Source organism: Erpetoichthys calabaricus, chromosome 18 (assembly GCF_900747795.2).
Source record: "Erpetoichthys calabaricus chromosome 18, fErpCal1.3, whole genome shotgun sequence".
Classification (NCBI taxonomy): Eukaryota; Metazoa; Chordata; class Cladistia; order Polypteriformes; family Polypteridae; genus Erpetoichthys; species Erpetoichthys calabaricus.
In genome coordinates this window covers 35,490,453-35,511,518 of record NC_041411.2, presented here as the reverse complement: position 1 = coordinate 35,511,518, position 21,066 = coordinate 35,490,453, and the positions used below count along the sequence as shown (strand labels likewise).

At 42.0% G+C, this 21,066-nt stretch overlaps 1 protein-coding gene across 1 annotated transcript in view; it reads left to right on the top strand.

The window, feature by feature from the left end:
• Positions 1 to 21,066, top strand: part of eefsec (eukaryotic elongation factor, selenocysteine-tRNA-specific) — an 84,545-nt gene that overhangs the window by 28,329 nt on the left and 35,150 nt on the right. The window contains exons 3-4 of the mRNA XM_028824246.2: positions 3,156 to 3,252; positions 8,311 to 8,475. Of these exons, the coding sequence (XP_028680079.1) occupies positions 3,156 to 3,252; positions 8,311 to 8,475 (262 nt within the window). The remainder of the gene's footprint in view (positions 1 to 3,155; positions 3,253 to 8,310; positions 8,476 to 21,066) is intronic.

The window sequence follows — 21,066 nt, the reverse complement described above, 5'->3', positions numbered from 1 at the left end:
GGAGAGAGGCCAACTGCTGACGGTGCAACCGCAGGCTGTAGATGGGGTCAGCACAATACAGAAGCTTAGCTAGTGGCATGTCTCTGTCTGTTGAGCAACCTGATATCCTCTGACCACTGAAAGCAATGCCCAATGAGAGCCAGGTATCTACTTAAAGACCTGCTAACCAGAGCTAATACTCTTATCAGCAGTTAGATGATTTTGTGAGAAACATTTTTTGAACACTAGGAGGTAAAAAAGTATGAGAATGAGATTTTGAAAATATTGTGCTTTCATTGTTGAGTGACCAAGACTGTAACAAGGGTCAGTTATTTAAGAATAATAACATCTCTGTATAGTCATTAGCTATCATAGACATAGACATCTTTCTCTTTTGTGAAATGGCTAGATTTTTTACTGTAGTCCTTTTGATTTTTGGCCTCTAGATGAGATAACCGGAGAAAATTAAATGCAGTATAAATGCGAAAAATTCACCACCCTCTCCAAATGTGCATATCTTTTAAAGGAGTGATGCATCCAAGTTAATAAAATCCCTGAAGCTCCTCCGAAGGTGAGAGCAGCTCTGATTTTGGAAGGATGTTCAAGACAAGTGTTGCTGCAAAGTGAAAAACTTATCTTTTCAACCTAACTTCCTTGGTGACTGTTGTAAAGTGCAACAAGATTTAGTCTAGAAACTGATCATTGCTTTGATTTTATGATACTGTGGCATGTATGTCATTTGTGGATAATCATTAAGCACCACAGTACAAAGTAAGTTCTTTGTTATCTTTACTTTTGGGTAATTAAATACAAAAAACACACAGATGAAATATTATTAGTGGGGCATCTTAGCAGCAAGGTGCATAGCATTCTTACTTCATAAGGATTGGAGTCTGGTGTGATTATTGGGCAGGGTGCCCTCTATTTGAAGCCTGCATGCTCTTCTCTTGTTCAAATGTGTTTCCTACAGACATGTTTTTTAAAGACTAGTTATTAGGCTGATTGGCAAGCCTAAATGGTCCTGTACCTAGTCTGACTATATTTAGCTTTGTCCTGCCTTTTGCTTGAGAGGCTTCTCCTCCTTTGCATCGTGTTTTGAAGAAAAGATGGTTTAGACAATGGAAGGACTGTTTTTAGAGCAGGCATTCATGAAAAATAGGCTAGAGCAGATTTTGCTTTGTTGGTAGATTAGGGAGAAAGGCAACTATAACATACCTGTTTGTCAGTAATACAGGTAAAATTCCATTACAATGAACTGCCAGGGACCTAAAAAATATTTCATTGCAATGAAAATTTCGTTGTAATGAGATTCTGTATTTGTCACTATAGTGCTTTCTTTAACTTGCGTCCAGGCACTTGCTATCATTTCAATAGCTTCTTTCGCATTAATTTTAATCTCCTCCTGTCTACAAGTTATGCTGACGAAAATTTTTCTCAGCATTTCCTTGCAATGATGCACTTTCAGGGTGCGAATGATGCCCAAATCCAATGGCTGATGCACTGCTGTGCAATTGGGTTGGAGGAACTCAACGCGAACATTATCTAAATGTGGAAGCATGTTGTGGGCAGCACAGTTATCAATCAGAAGCCGAATCATCCTTTTCTTCTTCATATTGTGAGGTTTCTGAACTCTTTTGGGATCCCCCCATCCAACGGGAATGACACGCTGAAGTGCGTCCCGAAGCGCTATTGCCACGTCTGTGTAAGATTGTTTGTCCGTTGCCGGGGCAGGGCAACAGCAGGCTTACAGCGCTTCAATGAAGCACAAATCCTAAAAGATTGGGGTGGTGCTATAAGTACCTGTCTTACACCCCAAAACATGAGGCTGAGTCTCAGTACTTTAATAAAACCAGCTTTATTCAGCTTGAAATAGGAACAGCAGGGTTATTTATTGTAGCGGGATCTGCTACTCTCCAATACACAGACACAGCAGTCAGGCAGGGTCGTGGCCAGGTTAGTGGCCAAGTAATCCTGTTCCCTGCATTTACAATGTTCCTTGGATCAGCCATCAAGATCTTATCTGTTTGCTTCAGCGATGAGCTGCATCAGAGCTGTGAGCCTGCTGTTGCTTCGGCAACAGATAAACAGTCTTCCACAGACACGGTGATCGCACTTAGGGACGCTCTTCGGAGTGTCGTCTAGTTGGGGGAGGTCTCAAGAGAGTTTAGAAACCTCACATTTTCTTGAATGAGTGCCACATTAATAGGAATGTTTCTTGAACGAACATCACTGAACCACAAAAAATGGCTTTTTTGACATCTTCAAATGTAGCAGTTCGCATACATTTGTAACCTGAGACTTCTCTTCTTTTTTTTGCTCGGTCTTTCAAGAAAGTTGACACTGTCAATTGCAAAATTCCGAATTCACTGGCAATGTCTTTTTTCTTTTTGCCGCAATCAAGAGCCGCAAAAATGTACAGGTTTTTTTTTTCCTAATATGAACTGTTATCATTTTTTCGTGTCTGCCATTTTTATAGGAGGGTGACAATGAGTTAAATTCCAGTGGATGTTTTTCAAATGTTGACAAGCAATAAGTAAAAGGTATCACTGAAAACCACCGAAAACAAAAAAACAGCAAAAAACAACAGTACGAGGAAAGTTCAAAGAAAGAAAATTTTTGTGTTTGGGGATCGTTGTGCACAACTGAGCTGCGACCACAGAACTAACTGCTCTATGGATGATTCATTCAAGCATTTCAAGGTTTTTTGGGCACTTCGTTGTAATGAAAGTATCGGCTGAATGTACTTCGTAGTAACGAGATATCAATAGACTTGTGTCATATGGGGAAACTGTCCGGACCATAAAAATACTTTGTTGTAATGAAAATTTCATTGTAAAGATATTCGTTGTAACGGAATTTTACCTGTACTTAAATTAGTCTGTGCCTGAAAACTGGACGCTCAGTTTTAGGAAGAGTTTTACTATTGTATAAGATAGAGTGTTGGTGACATAGATGGTGTACAGTTACAGATCCTATTTTTTGGTATTCCAATTTCTGTAGCTTGAATTTCTGAAAGTCTACTTATTTTATCACATTTTTTGGACATTTGGGTCTCTTCAATTAATTGTTGAGGCTGTTTCTTTGTATATTGTACACAGACATCATTTTACAATTTTGTTATGTAATTTCTACAAGGAACTGTGTCACCGTTAAATTACCATTCTTCACTTTGGCAGGTTTTCTGGCTGTCCTGTTATTTCTGTCGCAGCAAAGCCTGGAGGTTCTGAGCCTGCAGAGACTGACGTAGCCCAGGGAATTTCTGAATTGATTGAGGTAAGAGTGACGTGACCTTTGTCCATGATAGATACACTTCTGGCTTTACTTCTTCTCTAACTCTCAGAACTCTTAAGATAAAGAAAATGAAAAATGATTTCTGTTAAAAGTCCCCTTCATACTAGTACCACATTGCAGGTTGCAATATAGGATTGTTCACCGTAAATTGTAATTCTGTATAGTGTGAAGTGTGTACCTTGCTTGGAAAATGATTAACCTAGGTTGAATGAGAATGATCTTTTAACATGTAAAAGCTATATACAGTATATGTGGATTATTACTACACAGCCTCTTATCCAGTGAATCTGTCTGCAATTTTGGCATCTTATATAGTGACAAGTACTTTCAGAGCAAACAGAATGTTTATTTTAAAAGATTTTTTTACTTGTAAAGTGAGCCTTGAACAAATACACCTTGCTAATACACAGTTTATATCCTTGGCATGTTTGTGTGGCACTAAACATCTACCTGGATTACTGCTTTAGAAAAAACAGTACTAACTACATGTAACACATGTGGACACTGTAATGGTGTTCCTCCCCAACCAGAAAGGTGCCAAGGAGGGTAATATATAAAAAGTATTTTTTTATAAATTAACCAAAAGGGGTAGAAGAATAAAAGAATAAACACAAAATAATAAAGGAACACTATAGTAAAACTCGGTTCACTCTGCAGGTCAAACTACATGGGTTCAGCCATTGCCTAGCTCACTACTACAAAGCCCCTTTTCTACCTTTAGTCTCTCTCAGTCTCACTTCCTCCGTCCCTGCCCCTTGTCTATTTTCTTTTAACCACTTGAGGATTTGCCTCATCTTAGTTCCTGACTCCACTTTTAATTAGCCCTTGGCTTGGAAGAAACTTTAAAACTTATCTCCGGGGGCAGGGTAGGACCTCCTTATGCAGTAGAGAAATCAGTCGAGAAGTTGCTCCAGCATCTCTTGATATTTCTGCCAATTATGTGTTATTTGACCTTTACAGAGTAGCTTATCCATGACAGCTCCATAGCTGTCTGGCTTAGGGCCAGGATATAGTTAATGCTACGTGATGCACGTGCTGGCCGACGACGCTGCAATGCATGCAGTGTACTGTCTATACTTGTGTATGTACTTTATGTAAATCTGGAGGATTCCAGCAGGTGGCAGTGCGGGACATCATCACAATGAGAAAACGTCTGGTTTTGCTGTATTGTAAGTTGAGGGAAGAAAGATGTTGAAGATAAAAATTTACATTTTGATGCTGTTGCAAAGGTGCAAAAAAAGAATACGAACAGTGACGCACAAGGTGGTACGTGAGACTTTTAAATGTATCATGTTCTTACGATGGGGAATATGTGACGCTTGTATTTCCTACATGAGAAATTGTTGAAGAAAAGCACCTCAAAGACTTTAATATGTCAGCATTTAAGTTTGGTGATTTGTTTCACCACATCGAACCATTCATTGAACATCAAAGCACCCACATTGATCCTGTTGGAGCTGCAATGCCGCTTGTCATCACACTGCATTATCTTTTAACAGCTGAATCCCCACTACTTTTCTTGGACATTTTCCACTTTGCACGAATGTATCTGTCTTGAATTTGCTTCCATTTTGTCTTGCATGTTTCCACATCGACTTTCAAAGAGCTGGTGATTTGATGGCAACTGTTGTGACAGGTGTGTATGTCACTATGGAGATGTTGAAAGTAAAACAACAATGCTGTCGTCACATACCAAAACTTGAACACACATGCCACCCAAATTTTTGCTGGTTCTCCAACTTTTGCATGTGTTGTGTTAATTTCTGTTGACGTGCTAAGAGGACACGTTAAAAAGAGTGCAGGGAACACGTGGCAGCCATAATGCATGTGCGTAACACTAAGCTGTATCCTGGAGATGCAGACAGCCATTTCCTCTTCTTTACCAGGAGCACAAAGAACAGCAGTCCCTAGATGCGGTATGACAGTATACATTGTCACTGCCGGCTCATGCTTTTTTGCCTTATCACTTGCTTTGTTGAGTCCTGTCCTGTGATGCTTCTGCCTGGCTACAGTCTTCTTCCCCTTTCAGAAGATAAACAGCAAGTAAGTAATGTTGTTTAATAGTGCCTAACAAGGGGGCTCCGCCCCCTGCTCGCTTCGCTCGCCTACCCCCGGGGTTGGGTAACCCGAAATACATTGATGAATGTATGAGATATTTTGAATTGTAAAGGTGTAGATGATGAACAAAGGAAGTAAAGAATCCATAGCATGGCACATTAGAAGGATCTGTTGGAATACTTCTTTATACACAACATTTGTAGTAAAATCGTTGATAGAGTGCGTCATCTGGATCTAACACGTAGATCTGTGCATATTTGCGTTCGTGATTTGGCTCAGGGTGCACTGTTCCAATCCGATGTAATATTTGTCCACATACGCGAAAGCAGTATGGGCCATTGCCAGCTGGTGGCCTGATATTTACCCCGGTAGGTGCAAAAGCAAATGAACTATTGTAGGATCTAATGCAGTCCATAATGTTTTTACTTTCGGGTACATTGTTAGTTAGAAACATCCGTAGATATTCAGGATATTCATCTAAAGGAGGTAGTCTAACCTGACCCCTTTGACAACAACGTGTAAACTCATTAGTTGTATTGCCAGTTGTTTCTTCAGGGAAGTTAAGTGAATGACAATGACAGCAAATGATATTCATTAATCCTAATGAATGTTCATTAATAGTGGACACACTTAAAACCAAAAAGCCCTCAACCTGGGTGGGACGCTACAATACTTTCGAATTTTACTGCTTTCATATTGTGTACCTTTGTCTGCATGTGTATCGCGCCATCGTTCATTTGAGCCTTTCGAATTCCACTGCTTTCATAATCTCTTATCTGCCTTTTTTTCTCTCCAATGCCTTTGGGTCTCTATTTTCCGTATTGTCCTTATACGCGTTCTATGCGCTGAGAGCACATGATTTGTGTGTTGGAATTGTTTCAATTTCATTATTTTCACTTTTACTTTAAAGCTTCATTAAAAACAATTCTTTTTGGAGACACATTGTGACAATGCAACGTATAACTGCCTTTGAGTGAATATTGTTTCTGTTTCTGTAATAAATAATCCGAGTTTTTCTGTTTGTCCATGTGACTTATTGATTGTCATAGCAAAAGCTATTCTCACGGTAAACTGTAAACATTTTACTACGGATGGCATATCACGATCTCCTTTGGTGTGTAATGTTACTCGCGGAATATATACATCACCTTTCTTTTTGCCTGTTAAAATTTGCATCGCTTCTCCGAGATCATCAATATACACCCGACCGAATTGTGTACTCTTTGAAATTTAACTTGTCGTTCCTTTAACTGTTGTGGGACCACAGATTCTCATAGCATATGGTCCATTATTGTGTAAATCCACGTTTTGTCCATTGAATGATGCGAATGCGAAAAGACTTTGTTGTCTACTCTTTTTTTCAGACCTCAATTTGTCCTGGTATTTTTTCAATTACACCTGGTTCTGATGATTAATCACCTTTTGTTTGCGGTAATGCAATCGTTTCTATCTTTTCTTTGATACTGTAGTGACTGACATGACAAAGTGTCACAAAAGTTTTACCTGAACAATCGCTGGCTTAATAACCCCAAACACAACTTTCTAGCACCCTCTCCAACGCCCCACTATTACCGCATGAAATCAATACCCCGCTATCAGTCCTCCGTGCTGTACTCCGCCTTCCCTCAATCGGACCTAACAGTCACTTAAAACCAAAAAGCCCTCAACCTGGGTGGGACGCTACAATACTTTCGAATTTTACTGCTTTCATATTCTGTACCTTTGTCTGCATGTGTATCGCGCCATCGTTTGTTTGAGCCGTTCGAATTCCACTGCTTTCATAATCTCTTATCTGCCTTTTTTTCTCTCCAATGCCTTTGGGTTTCTATTCTCCGTATTGTCCTTATACGCTTTCTATGCGCTGAGAGCACATGATTTGTGTGTACCATGTGCTTTTAATTTACACGATTGATTTTTTTTTTGATCGGTGTGCTTTTATATATTCCGTACTATCTTTGTGGACCTTTGCGGACCCCGTAGTGTCTTAACCCGTGCCTGCTTTGCTTCCGCAGTTTCTGACGCTTGTTGTAGGCGCCTGCGTTCATTGATCTTATCCAGGTGGGCTCGTGTGTATATCGTTGAGCTGTATTCTGTTTGAATTTGGTGTAAAGCGTTCAGCGGTTTGTACAATCCCAAGCAGCACATTATTCCTAACTTCACTCCGCAGTAGTGCCACTCACAATATGGCGGTTGTTTTATTTGCTATTTCCGTTAGTTGAGCTGTACGCGCCTGCGCAGTACGTCTCATGGTCCCATCGCCATGTACGTGCGTCCATGCCATCCGGTTTACCATTCTCGGTTAGTAATATGGATAGTTGCCTAATAGTGATAATGGTTTATTTCCGTATCTGTATATCAGAGGTGATATTGAGAGACATTCCTTCTCCTGCTATCCCACATACCCAAACTGATCTGACACAGGTAGAACTGGTGGAGTTTACCCAGATGAATTTGATTTTGTTGCAGGATTCATATTACTAGGAGGAGTTTGCTTTGTCTTGTGTTTAAGCTGGTTAATACCACTGATACACTATTGTGCCAAGTTTCCCATATTTTTATAAGAGAGTTAGCCTGAGCAAGATTTGGCACTGAAATTTTCTTTTAGACTACCTTTATATTACTCAACTGGCTAATCAAGCAGTTTTTTAAAAAGGGGAATTGTTTGTTCAATAGTTGTGTAAGGTGCACCAGGTATAGCGAAGAAGAGTAAAATGGGAGGTGATTTCCTTGTGCCGAGGATAGGTACTACTTGCATGCTTGGTGCTAAAGGAGGCATTTTTTTCCAATTATTCACTCAATATAGATTTCTCAATGTGTGAAATAACTAATTTTAACAAAAAAAAAATATAGAATTTATTTATCTCTTTCTAATAGTCCTGTACTGTTCATTATTTGCCTGTTTTTGTTTTTTGCTTTGTGACTAAAGATATGTTTCTGTTAAAAATCACATACTTGTCTTCTTTGTTTGTCTTGTCTCTTCAGCTTCTTAAAACTCAGGCATATCTTCCACAGAGAAAGTCCACAGGATCCTTTTTGATGTCTGTGGACCATTGCTTCCTGATCCGGGGACAAGGCACAGTAATGACAGGGACAGTGCTTCAAGGGTCAGTGTCTCTAAATGATAATATCGAGATCCCAGCACTTAAGGTAAGTTCCAGAATGATGGATCAGCTTGCAATTTTGCCATTACTGTATGAGAGGAATTGGTAATCATTAAAAAAAGATACACTCTATAGAAAAAAAAAGAAAAAAAAAAAAAAGTTTCACTCATATGCATTTTACTTTACATGAAACTGGTCTGTGTAACATATGGCATTTTAATGAGAAAGTATTCCAAAACCATAATCACTACAACTTTATGAACCTATTGCATACTCCAGTTTAATCAAAAGTCCATTTCCTACTTGAAATATAACACAATTATTCACCAATTTAACTATTTTGAAACAAAGTCTCTGTGATAATACACACAGTGCTGGTGTAAAAATAAGTGAACCTTTAGTTCTGTGACTTACTAAAGGTAAGACATGATCAGATGGGTAAATAACAAATTCTTAACAAATTAACACTAGAATTACCAGAGCCTACGCAAAAACTAAATCCGGCCCACCTTAAATCCTTTCTCACCTCTCCGTCAGCGTCTTTTGTCCTGTAAATGTGTTGATAAGCAGCAAGCAGCCTGGTATCCCATCCCTCTGCCCACCGCCGCAGTTCAGTTCGCAAAGAAGTTTCTCAGTGCTCAGTGTTTATCTTCGAATGAAGTGCTGAAGCTTTACAGGGTAAAAAAGTACATCGTTATTTGGAATACATACTTTTCATGTGTGTTCCGTGTCAACAGCAATCTATATAAAAACGTTGTTAACACAGAAACGTTTTTCATGTTTTAGTAATAATTGACAAAATGTAGATATGAAATGTATAATGTGTGAAGCATGAAATACAAATATGAAATAAACACTCACAAAAGGTACAAGTATAACAAAACAAGTGCACTTTTATTCAATAATTTAACCGAAGAAAAAAGAAAGCAGGTTACGATAGGCGGTTGACACAACAACTTGCGTGGTGCAATGCTAAGAACTGCTGCCTTCCAATCAAGAGATCGCGGTTTCGATATCAGCTGCTTCCCAAATTTACCATTTTGAGTAGTGAGCTGCTCTTATTGTTAATATCATACAATAAAAACATACATTTGATTTGCGTCTGTAAATTTATAGTACTTGTCAAAGTTAGCAGTTTTTTTTTTTTCAGTGTTATTCCTTCACTCACATTCAAGCTCCCACACACACATCCCCCCACCTCCACCTCCCCCGATATGACGCTGTTTTCAGATAAAGACGTGGTATAAGAAACACTTGTTTTGTTATACCCCCTCTTTATTTGAAAACCGTGTCAGATCTTGTGCACGAATGAGATTGGAACTGGGAAAACTGTGGACGTGGATGTGAGTGGTGTGCGTGACTGAGAATGACTGTGGATGTGAATTTTTTTTTATTCAGTTTCATTTTTTAGTGTTCCTGCTCACGCTGAATTAGTCTGCACCTTCTGATCCATGATGTCAAAGCCAAACTGGCAAAAAAAGAGAGACTTAGGTATATATGATATTTGGAATAATTCATTTTATGACCTGTATTGTACATTTTGGAAAATGTTGTTGCACTAATGCAACATTATATTAATTTGCATACCTTCATGCGGTTCTAGTCAGTGGTGTGAATTCTGAAGTCCAAATATCAAATAAACACTTTCACAAAAGGTACAAGTATAACAAAACAAGTGCACTTTTATTCAAGAATATGACCAAAGAAAAAAGAAAACAGGTTACGGTAGGCAGTTGATACGACAGCTTGCGTGGTGCAATACTGAGAACTGCTGACTCCCAATCAAGAGCTTCTTCTGGGTTCGATGCCGGCATCTTTTCAAGTTTACTGTTTTGAGTAGAGAGCTGCACTTATTGTTAATATTATACAGTAAAAACATACCCCTCCTTTAACCGTCGCCTTATCGTGGTGGAGGGGTTTGCGTGTCCCAATGATCCTAGGAGCTCTGTTGTCCGGGGCTTTATGCCCCTGGTAGGGCCACACAGGGCAAACTGGTCCTAGGTGAGGGATGAGACAAAGAGCAGTTAAACAAACCTCCTATGAAGAAAAAACATTTTGGACGGCGTTTTCCCTTGCCCGGACGCGGGTCACCGGGGCCCCACTCTGGAGCCAGGCCTGGAGGTGGGGCTCGATGGCGAGCGCCTGGTGGCCGGGCCTGCACCCATGGGGCTCGGCCGGGCACAGCCCGAAGAGGCAACGTGGGTCCCCCTTCCCATGGGCTCACCACCTATGGGAGGGGCCAAGGAGGTCGGGTGCAGTGTGAGTTGGGTGGTGGCCGAAGGCGGGAACCTTGGCGGTCTGATCCTCGGCTACAGAAACTGGCTCTTGGGACGTGGAATGTCACCTCTCTGAAGGGGAAGGAGCCTGAGCTAGTGCGCGAAGTTGAGAGGTTCCGGCTAGATATAGTCGGGCTCACCTCGACGCACAGCTTGGACTCTGGAACCAATCTCCTTGAGAGGGGCTGGACTCTCTACCACTCTGGAGTTGCCCCCGGTGAGAGGCGCCGAGCAGGTGTGGGTATACTTAATGCCCCCCAACTTGGAGCCTGTACATTGGGGTTTACCCCGGTGGACGAGAGGGTAGCCTCCCTTCGCCTTCAGGTGGGGGGACGGGTCCTAACTGTTGTTTGTGCGTATGCACCGAACAGCAGTTCGGAGTACCCACCCTTTTTGGAGTCCCTGGAGGGGGTGCTAGAGGGCATACCTTCTGGGGACTCCCTCGTTCTGCTGGGAGACTTCAATGCTCACGTGGGCAATGACAGTGAGACCTGGAAGGGCGTGATTGGGAGGAATGGCCCCCCTGATCTGAACCCGAGCGGTGTTTTGTTATTGGACTTCTGTGCTCGTCACGGATTGTCCATAATGAACACCATGTTCAAGCATAGGGGTGTTCATATGTGCACTTGGCACCAGGACACCCTAGGCCTCAGTTCGATGATCGACTTTGTGGTCGTGTCGTCGGACTTGCGGCCACATGTCTTGGACACTCAGGTGAAGAGAGGGGCGGAGCTGTCAACTGATCACCACCTGGTGGTGAGTTGGCTTCGATGGTGGGGGAGGATGCCGGTCAGGCGTGGTAGACCCAAACGTGTTGTGAGGGTCTGCTGGGAACGTCTGGCAGAGCCCCCTGTCAGAAGTAGCTTCAACTCCCACCTCCGGCAGAACTTCGACCACATCCCGAGGGAGGTGGGGGACATTGAGTCCGAATGGGCCATGTTCCGTGCCTCTATTGTTGAGGCAGCTGACCGGAGCTGTGGCCGTAAGGTGGTCGGTGCCTGTCGTGGCGGCAATCCCCGAACCCGCTGGTGGACACCGGCGGTGAAGGATGCCGTCAAGCTGAAGAAGGAGTCCTACGGGACCCTTTTGTCCTGTGGGACCCCGGAGGCAGCTGATAGGTACCGGCAGGCCAAGCGGAATGCGGCTTTGGTGGTTGCTGAGGCAAAAACTCGGGCGTGGGAGGAGTTTGGGGAGGCCATGGAGAATGACTTTCGGACGGCTTCGAGGAGATTCTGGTCCACCATCCGGCGTCTCAGGAAGGGGAAGCAGTGCAGTGTCAACACTGTATATGGTGGGGATGGTGCACTGCTGACCTCGACTCGGGACGTTGTGGGTCGGTGGGGGGAATACTTCGAAGACCTCCTCAATCCCATTAACATGCCTTCCAATGAGGAAGCAGAGCCTGGGGACTCAGAGGTGGGCTCCCCCATCTCTGGGACTGAGGTCACCGAGGTGGTCAAAAAACTCCTTGGTGGCAGGGCCCCGGGGGTGGATGAGATACGCCCGGAGTTCCTCAAGGCTCTGGATGTTGTAGGACTGTCTTGGCTGACACGCCTCTGCAACATCGCATGGACATCAGGGACAGTGCCTCTGGATTGGCAGACCAGGGTGGTGGTCCCCCTCTTTAAGAAGGGGGATCGGAGGGTGTGTTCCAACTACAGAGGGATCACACTCCTCAGCCTCCCTGGAAAAGTCTATTCAGGGGTCCTGGAGAGGAGGGTCCGTCGGATAGTCGAGCCTCGGATTCAGGAGGAACAGTGTGGTTTTCGTCCTGGTCGCGGAACAGTGGACCAGCTCTATACCCTTAGCAGGGTCCTGGAGGGTGCATGGGAGTTTGCCCAACCAGTCTACATGTGTTTTGTGGACTTAGAAAAGGCATTCGACCGTGTCCCTTGGGGAATCCTGTGGGGGGTACTCCGAGAGTATGGGGTACCGGCCCCCCTGATAAGGGCTGTTCAGTCCCTGTACGATCAGTGCCAGAGCTTGGTCCGCATTGCCGGCAGTAAGTCGAACCCGTTTCCAGTGAGAGTTGGACTCCGCCAGGGCTGCCCTTTGTCACCGATTCTGTTCATAACTTTTATGGACAGAATTTCTAGGCGCAGCCAGGGTGTTGAGGGGGTCCGGTTTGGTGGGCTCAGGATTGGGTCACTGCTTTTTGCAGATGATGTTGTCCTGTTTGCTTCATCAGGCCGTGATCTTCAGCTCTCTCTGGATCGGTTCGCAGCCGAGTGTGAAGCGGCTGGGATGAGAATCAGCACCTCCAAATCCGAGACCATGGTCCTCAACCGGAAAAGGGTGGAGTGCCCTCTCAGGGTTGGTAGCGAGATCCTGCCCCAAGTGGAGGAGTTCAAGTATCTCGGGGTCTTGTTCACGAGTGAGGGAAGAATGGAGCGTGAGATCGACAGGCGGATCGGTGCGGCATCCGCAGTAATGCGGGCGTTGCATCGGTCTGTCGTGGTGAAAAAGGAGCTGAGCCGCAAGGCAAAGCTCTCAATTTACCAGTCGATCTATGTTCCTACCCTCACCTATGGTCATGAGCTATGGGTAGTGACCGAAAGAACGAGATCGCGAATACAAGCGGCTGAAATGAGTTTCCTCCGCAGGGTGTCTGGGCTTTCCCTTAAAGATAGGGTGAGAAGCTCAGTCATCCGGGAGGGGCTCAGAGTAGAGCCGCTGCTCCTCCGCATCGAGAGGAGTCAGATGAGGTGGCTCGGGCATCTGATCAGGATGCCTCCTGGACGCCTCCCTGGTGAGGTGTTCCAGGCACGTCCAACCGGGAGGAGGCCACGGGAAAGACCCAGGACATGCTGGAGGGACTATGTCTCTCGACTGGCCTGGGAACGCCTTGGGATTCTCCCGGAAGAGCTAGAAGAAGTGGCCGGGGAGAGGGAAGTCTGGGCATCTCTGCTCAAGCTGCTGCCCCCGCGACCCGACCTCGGATAAGCGGGAGACAATGGATGGATGGATGGAATAAAAACATACATTTGATTTGTGTCTGTAACAGCCGCTGTAAATTTATAGTACTTGTCAAAGTTAGCGTTTTTTTTTCAGTTTTAATCTCTCACTCACGTTCACGCTCCCACAACACCTCCCTGTCCAAACCCCCGATCTGACGCTGTTTTCAGATAAAGACGTGTACTTGACTGGGAATAATTGTGACGATTTTATATAGCATGGAACCAACCTCTCTGTAATATTCTGTCCTCTGCATCTTCTGGAGCTTGTTTGTTATACCACATCTTTATCAGCTGTAAATTTATGGTATTTCTAAAAGTTAGCTTTTTTTCAGTGTTATTCTCTCAGTCACGTTCACGCTGTCCCTCGACCCACTTCTGATCTTACTCTAACTAACAGCGCCAGTATAAATTCACACCCGATCTGACGCTGTTCATTTTCAAATAAGATTGCATTAGTGCGACGATGCTTTCTGATTGGTACTATTCAGGTCATAAAATTATTTCTTCAAAGTGTCACATATATTTGTCTTTCTTTTTTTTCCGGTGCTGCGTTGACATTGTGCACCAGAAGGTGTGAGCTTATTCAGTGCAAGCAGGAACACGCAGGTGGCTGGTTTCTTGTGCTACAACACGCTTGACTTGGCGGCGATCATCGCACATGTACTGTACAAGGCATGCACGGAGGCCACTGAGAACAGAAGAGTGTTCATGGCTCACCTTGCAGAGGAGCTTCGTAGTCGCTTCTTACAAGAAAAGGCAATGGATAAAGCAAAAGAGGATGCAACATCGACAAGCTTCTGTTCCAAGCTTCCCCAGCCCCTTTAGTGTAATAGTAACACAGCACAGAGAGAAGTGTGTACATTGCAACAGGTACACATGTTGTAAACATAGAAAGGACGGTCCTTGGGTGTGTGGGAACTATTAACATTTGAATCTGATGATTCCATATAGTGAGGAACTGACCTCTCTGTACTATTCTTTCCTCTGCATATCCTGGAGTACTAAAGAAACACCCCATGCACCCAAAAGTGGACACTGGCAAGATCGGGGGGAAAAAAAAACACGGTCACTGATTACAAGCGCAAGAAGGTGTGCGAATCAATATGAATAATGTTGTATCAGTGCCACAATGTTTTCTGAAATGTACTATACAGGTCATAAAATGAGTTCTTCCAAATATCATATATACCTATGTTTCTGTTTTTTTTGTCAGTCCGGCTTTGACATCATGGACCATAAGGTGCATGCTAATTCAGCGTGAGCAGGAACACTCAATAAAACTGAATAAACAAAATTTCAAGTGACAGTGAGAGACGAAGCAGGCAGATTCACCAGCGTTTGTGTGTCAGCTTTTATCCCTCCAGATCAGAGAATTTCCAGTTCCATTGTCTCAAAACACCACTCACATCTACAGTTATTCCCAGTTTTAGGTAAAAAGTAACCACGTCAGATCTGGGGGTGGGTGGGTGTGGGGGGAGGGATGTTATATCATGATCGTGACTGAGAGAATAAAAGTGGAAAAAAAAAAGCTAACTTTTACAAGTACTATAAATTTACACCGGCTGTTATAGACACACATCAAATGTACTGTATGTTTTTATTGTGTAATATTAACAATAAGAGCAGCTCACTACTCAAAACGGCAAATGTGCCGGGGAGCTGGTTTCGAACTCACGACCTCCGGATTATAAGTCGGCAGTTTCAACCACTGCACCACGGAAGCTGTCGTATTGTACTTGCACCTTTTGTGAAAATGTTTATTTGATATTTGGCCATCAGCCTACACACATTATACAGTTCATGTCTACATTTGGTCATTTATTACTAAAACATGAAAAACGTTTCTGTTTTAATGATGTGTTTACATAGATTGTTGTAGACACAAAACACACATCAAATTATTTCCCCTTACAATTCTGGGTAGCTCACTCCCAGATAATCAATCAAGGCAGGAAGTGGGAGAACTTCTTGCCCGTTCTGAAGCAGTGGGGGGGATGGTATAGCAGGCTGCTTGCTGCTTGGGCTTATCGACACATTTAGAAGACAAAAGACGCTGACGGAGAGGTGCAAAGGGATTTAAGGTGGGCCGGATTTATGAGTTTTTTCGTTGGCTCTGGTAATTCAAGTGTTAACGAAGTTATGCATACACATAAAGATTAATTTAAATACACAATAAGACAAAGCTATTGCAAGCTGATTAGTATGTATCCTACCATTAATATCCATTAATATGGTGAGTGAGAAGTGGCCAGTTGAAAATGGAAGAATGGAAAACAAAAACTCAAGTCAGCAAAATCCATGGAGAAAATAAACATCTGGAAGGTACGCAGTCAGTTATAATGCAAAGTTAATAGACAACTCAGATATAGTTACTGTTTTGGAGACCTAGGCCAACTGGCTGCTGCCTCACCCATGCTGGTCATTCTACAGTATAAGTTTGTGCTTGACAGTCTAATATGGTGACAGGATCTTTTCATCCTTGAATTCCAATACTCTCAGTATCTCTGGTTTCTTTTCTGTGGACTGGAAAACAGCTGAGATGTAGCACCAAGTGCCACAGGATTTTGAAATCAGCCCTCTAGTAGTTGAGTGTTGTACCATGTTAGCCATTATGGATGTAATGAGAAGTCAAGCAAAATGACACCTTTTATTGGCTAACTAAAAAGATTACAATATGCAGGTTTTCCAGGCAACTCAGGCCCCTTCTTCAGGCAAGTCTTGTTACCAAATCAGCCTAGGTAATGATTTAATAACAGAGGTTATGTGGTTGTACTTTTGTGTTCTTGTAGTGATTTTACTGCACTGTTTTTTGAACATTCAAGTAAGTTCACTAAAGAAGAACAGATTTTGTGTCCTGGAATGGCCAAGCCGAACTCCTGACCTGAACCCTATTGAAATGTTGTTGTGGCAGGTATTGAAAGTGGCTATTTATACCAGACACCCTTCAAATCTCATATGGCTGATAATTGTTTTAAGGATACAACTGTGTGAAATTATTGTGGCTAAAAGATGTTCCACAGGTTTTTGACCGAAAAGAGTTCATTTATTTTGCACTACTAAACATTTTCTGTTTTGTTAAGTATCACATAACAATCAATGAGTTCAAATTCCTGTTATATACATGTGAAAAAAAATATGTAGGATATTTATTCTTTAAGTTCATTAAGTAATACCTAAAATAATGAGCACCTTAAAGGGTTCACAGTCTTCCAAAGAACAGAATTATAAGTGAGACTCTTTAGTATCGGATAATATGTAAAGTGCATTGTAGTGTGAAATCAGACATTTTCAGAGACATGACAGGCTAGAGAAATACATTGATGTCATTTACACTAGGTGATAGAATCTCTCTGTGGATGGGTATTGTCCAGCTTGAAAAAATGTCAATCTTCCCTAAGAAGCAGCAGAGATGATCTTCTGTTCTATATGACAGCAACTACATTTATGATGCTCATTCTTGCAGTGTTTGATTTGAATCCTATCCGATTTACTTATCAAGCTGATTTCTGCATTATTAAGGCATTTTTAATTTGCAATAGTGGCAGCTTAAACATTTTTAGGTCACCCGTGATCTGACTGTCTAGTGCAGCATATTTATTCACCCCTTCAAGTCTATATATAACAGATGCCCCTTTGGTAGCCATGACAGCCTCGAGCCTATGTGGACAGGTCTCTTTCAGCTTTACACACCTGGATGCTCGGACACTCCAGGATGTTAACATTGTTGTTTTTTTGGCCATTCCTGTATAGCTTTGGCTTTATGTTTGAGGTTACTGTCTTGCTGGAAAACAAATCTTCTCTCAAGGCACAGGATTTTTGTTATACAACAATAAAATGTGAAAACATCTAAAGTGGATAAAGGATCTTTTTAGTTTCAGAAGTAGTACAGTATACGTAGCTTTATCTGTAAGGATTTGTTTTTCCCTCTACTAGCTCTCACTTCCACATCCAGTGTTTATTGGATGCTAGAAGGTACATCTACTACTCAGGAATTACTTGTGTATTTGGCTAGGCTCTCCCAAAATCTTCAAAAAAACATTACCTGATATTGCAAAGGTCAAAATAAGTACTGAAAAATATGAAGTCTACATTTATATGTAATGCAAGGTTTACTGACAGATTCACTCACTCACTCATTTACTCATCAGCAAAAACACTATTTCCAAGTTAGTTAAAAAGCTGAGATTTGGCAGAATTGTACATCTGGGCCTTTAGGCACAAACTGAGAAAGGACATTTCGATATATTGACATTTAGGTGTAACCCTTAACCCCCCGCCCCTCCCCAAAATAGATTGACATTTACTTATTTGGCTGACGCCTTTATGCCAGGCGACTAACAACATTCATGATGCAATTGGCTACATTTCTTTTTTTTGTTTTTTTCCAATTGGAGCACAGGCAGGTCAAGTGACTTGCTCATGGTCACACAGTATAGAAAAGCTAAATATCCCAAAATCTCAAAAACACTTTGACAGATTTGACTGAAATTTGGTGATGTTGTAGAAAAAAGAAAATGAGCCAGCACCTTTTTTTTATTTCTCAGTATGTGTTGATAATAAAGCTGTAGCAAATGGGCTAGCATACTTTTGTTTGCTGAGTGCTGAGAAGTGATCGCATGCAGACGAGTGAGACTACCACTTTCTGCAAATGAAGGACAAACTGGAAGTTCCTTGAAGCTCGAAGAAGATGCATTTAGCAAGTTGCGTACACGCAGTACTCCCTGTTTTGTCGGCTTTTTACTCCTTGTGACACAGCATGAAATATATACAAATTCATTAGGGGGGGGGGATCTGATTATAATCGTTCCCCTTAGAATGTCAGTTGTGCTTATATGCATATACTTTGAACAATTGTGATGGGGGCCCTTGATGGTGATATGCATGCAATATTAAGAAGAAGGTTACATTGCAATGTGCTGCTGAGCTTGGGTTCGCAAAGCAGAAACATTGAACTGCCAGTAGAGTGTACAACACAAATGGCATTCCTTGGTCAATCTTAGAAAAACTTCCAGGGTGAAGCTGGGTACTGTCAAGAAATAATTATTTTTTTAACAAAACCACGTGTGCCACGATTATTGTTACCCCTAGCAATTCTTATGAACAAAGTTTAACTAAACAATTTTTTCCATTTATATCTGACTTTTTTAAGTCGATCAGAGCATGTAAAAACTTTCAAGAAATGATCAATGACTTCCTCTTTCATTTAGCATAAATATGAGGTGCTGCAGAGGCAGAATTCCCTTATTCATTCATCAGCATGGGAAAGATTAGTGAACACAGAATTTAAATGAGAGAAACGTGCATTGACCTTTGTAAGTCAGGGAATGGCTATAAAAAAACTGCTAACTGCCTGAAAATGACCATATCTTCAGCTAGGACAAGAGTTTAGATCAAGTGGAACTGTTACCATCTTGCCTGGAAGATGGCCAAGTTTATTGTGCCTCCTTACACAGTGAGCAGGATGATAAAACAATTAAAAAATATCTCCAAGGATCACTGTTGGAGAAATACAGTTGCATCTCAGGGTCACCAAGTCTCCTAAACTGCCATCAGACACCACCCCCATGCCAATAGATGATTTGGAAAGCATGCCAGAAAAAACTCTTTCCTGTCATTTAACCACAAACATAACTGCCAAGAGTTTGGTAAACGTTACTGAAACCTTGATTAAAACTGTGTTTTATGGTCAGATGAAATGAAAATTAGGCTTTTTGGCAATAAACACTAAGGGTGGGTATGGTGTTTAAAGATGGGTGGCTATATGGAAAAGAACCTGATACCTACTCTCCTGTATGGTGGACATTGTGTGTTGTTGTGGGGCTGTTTTTCTTCCATAGGCCCTGGAAACCTTGTTAGAGTACATAGTATCATGGATTCCATATAGGGAGCTTTTAAAATTAAATTTGTCTGCTTCAGCCAAAATACTAAAAATTGGTCGATGTTGGATCTTCCAGTAGAATAATTATTCAAAGCGTATGTCCACATCAACACAAAAATATTTGAAGGAACATAAAATCAAGCTTCTGCCATTGGTGCTTCAGTACCTGGACTCAAACCCCATTGAAACTCTCTAGGGTTAGCTGAAGATTAGAGTCCACAAGTGAGGACCTAGAAACATTCAATGATCTGGAGTGTTTCTGTAAAGAGGAATTGTCTCATATTCCCTGCTGTCTTTTCTCTAACCTTAGAAGATGTCATACTAGAAAGCTTGGTGCTGTTTTATTTCCAAAGGGAGAGTGTACAGAGTATTAAATGCAGGGATGCAAATAATTGTGGCATGTGTGGTTTTGTTAAAAAAAGCATCGCACTCTTAGAACCATCCAGTAGTATTCCCCTATTCAAGGATTAGGGAATGATTGACATGTTTTGTTTTGAACATCTTCCTTACCTGAGCTGGGGGTTCTAAATTTTTGGAAAATTCTTCAGAGCAAGCAGGTGGAAAAGAAATGTGACACAACAGTGCATTAGTGTGTTTGTGGCCTGCATGAAGACAAACGTGATATTAATTGTTGAAAGCAGACAGCAAGTGAGTTCAAAATTTTAAGTCAGTATTACTGGAAAAGCAACGAATTATAAGATAGAGAATGTCAAAAGATGATTATTTTAGCAAAACATGTACATAGTTTAGATGGATTAGAGTTGAGAATGCAAACTTGTTACTGTTTGTTATACAGAAGTATTCACATTTCAGGTTCAAGTGAGTGTACATGATGGTGTATATGTACAGTGCATCCGGAAAGTATTCACAGCGCATCACTTTTTTCACATTTTGTTATGTTACAGCCTTATTCCAAAATGGATTAAATTCATTTTTTTCCTCAGAATTCTATACACAACACCCCATAATGACAACATGCAAAAAGTTTACTTGAGGTTTTTGCAAATTTATTAAACATAAAAAAAACTGAGAAATCACATATACATAAGTATTCACAGCCTTTGCTCAATACTTTGTCGATGCACCTTTAGCAGCAATTACAGCCTCAAATCTTTTTGAATATGATGCCACAAGCTTGGCACACCTATACTTGGCCAGTTTTGCCCATTCCTCTTTGCAGCACCTCTCAAGCTCCATCAGGTTGGGTGGGAAGCGTCGGTGCACAGCCATTTTAAGGTCTCTCCAGAGATGTTCAATCAGATTCAAGTCTGGGCTCTGGCTGAGCCACTCAAGGACATTCACAGAGTTGTCCTGAAGCCACTCCTTTGATATCTTGGCTGTGTGCTTAGGGTCGTTGTCCTGCTGAAAGATGAACCGTCGCCCCAGTCTGAGGTCAAGAGCGCTCTGGAGCAGGTTTTCACCTGGGATGTCTCTGTACATTGCTGCAGTCATCTTTCCCTTTATCCTTACTATTCTCCCAGTTCCTGCCACTGAAAAACATCACCACAGCATGATGCTGCCACCAC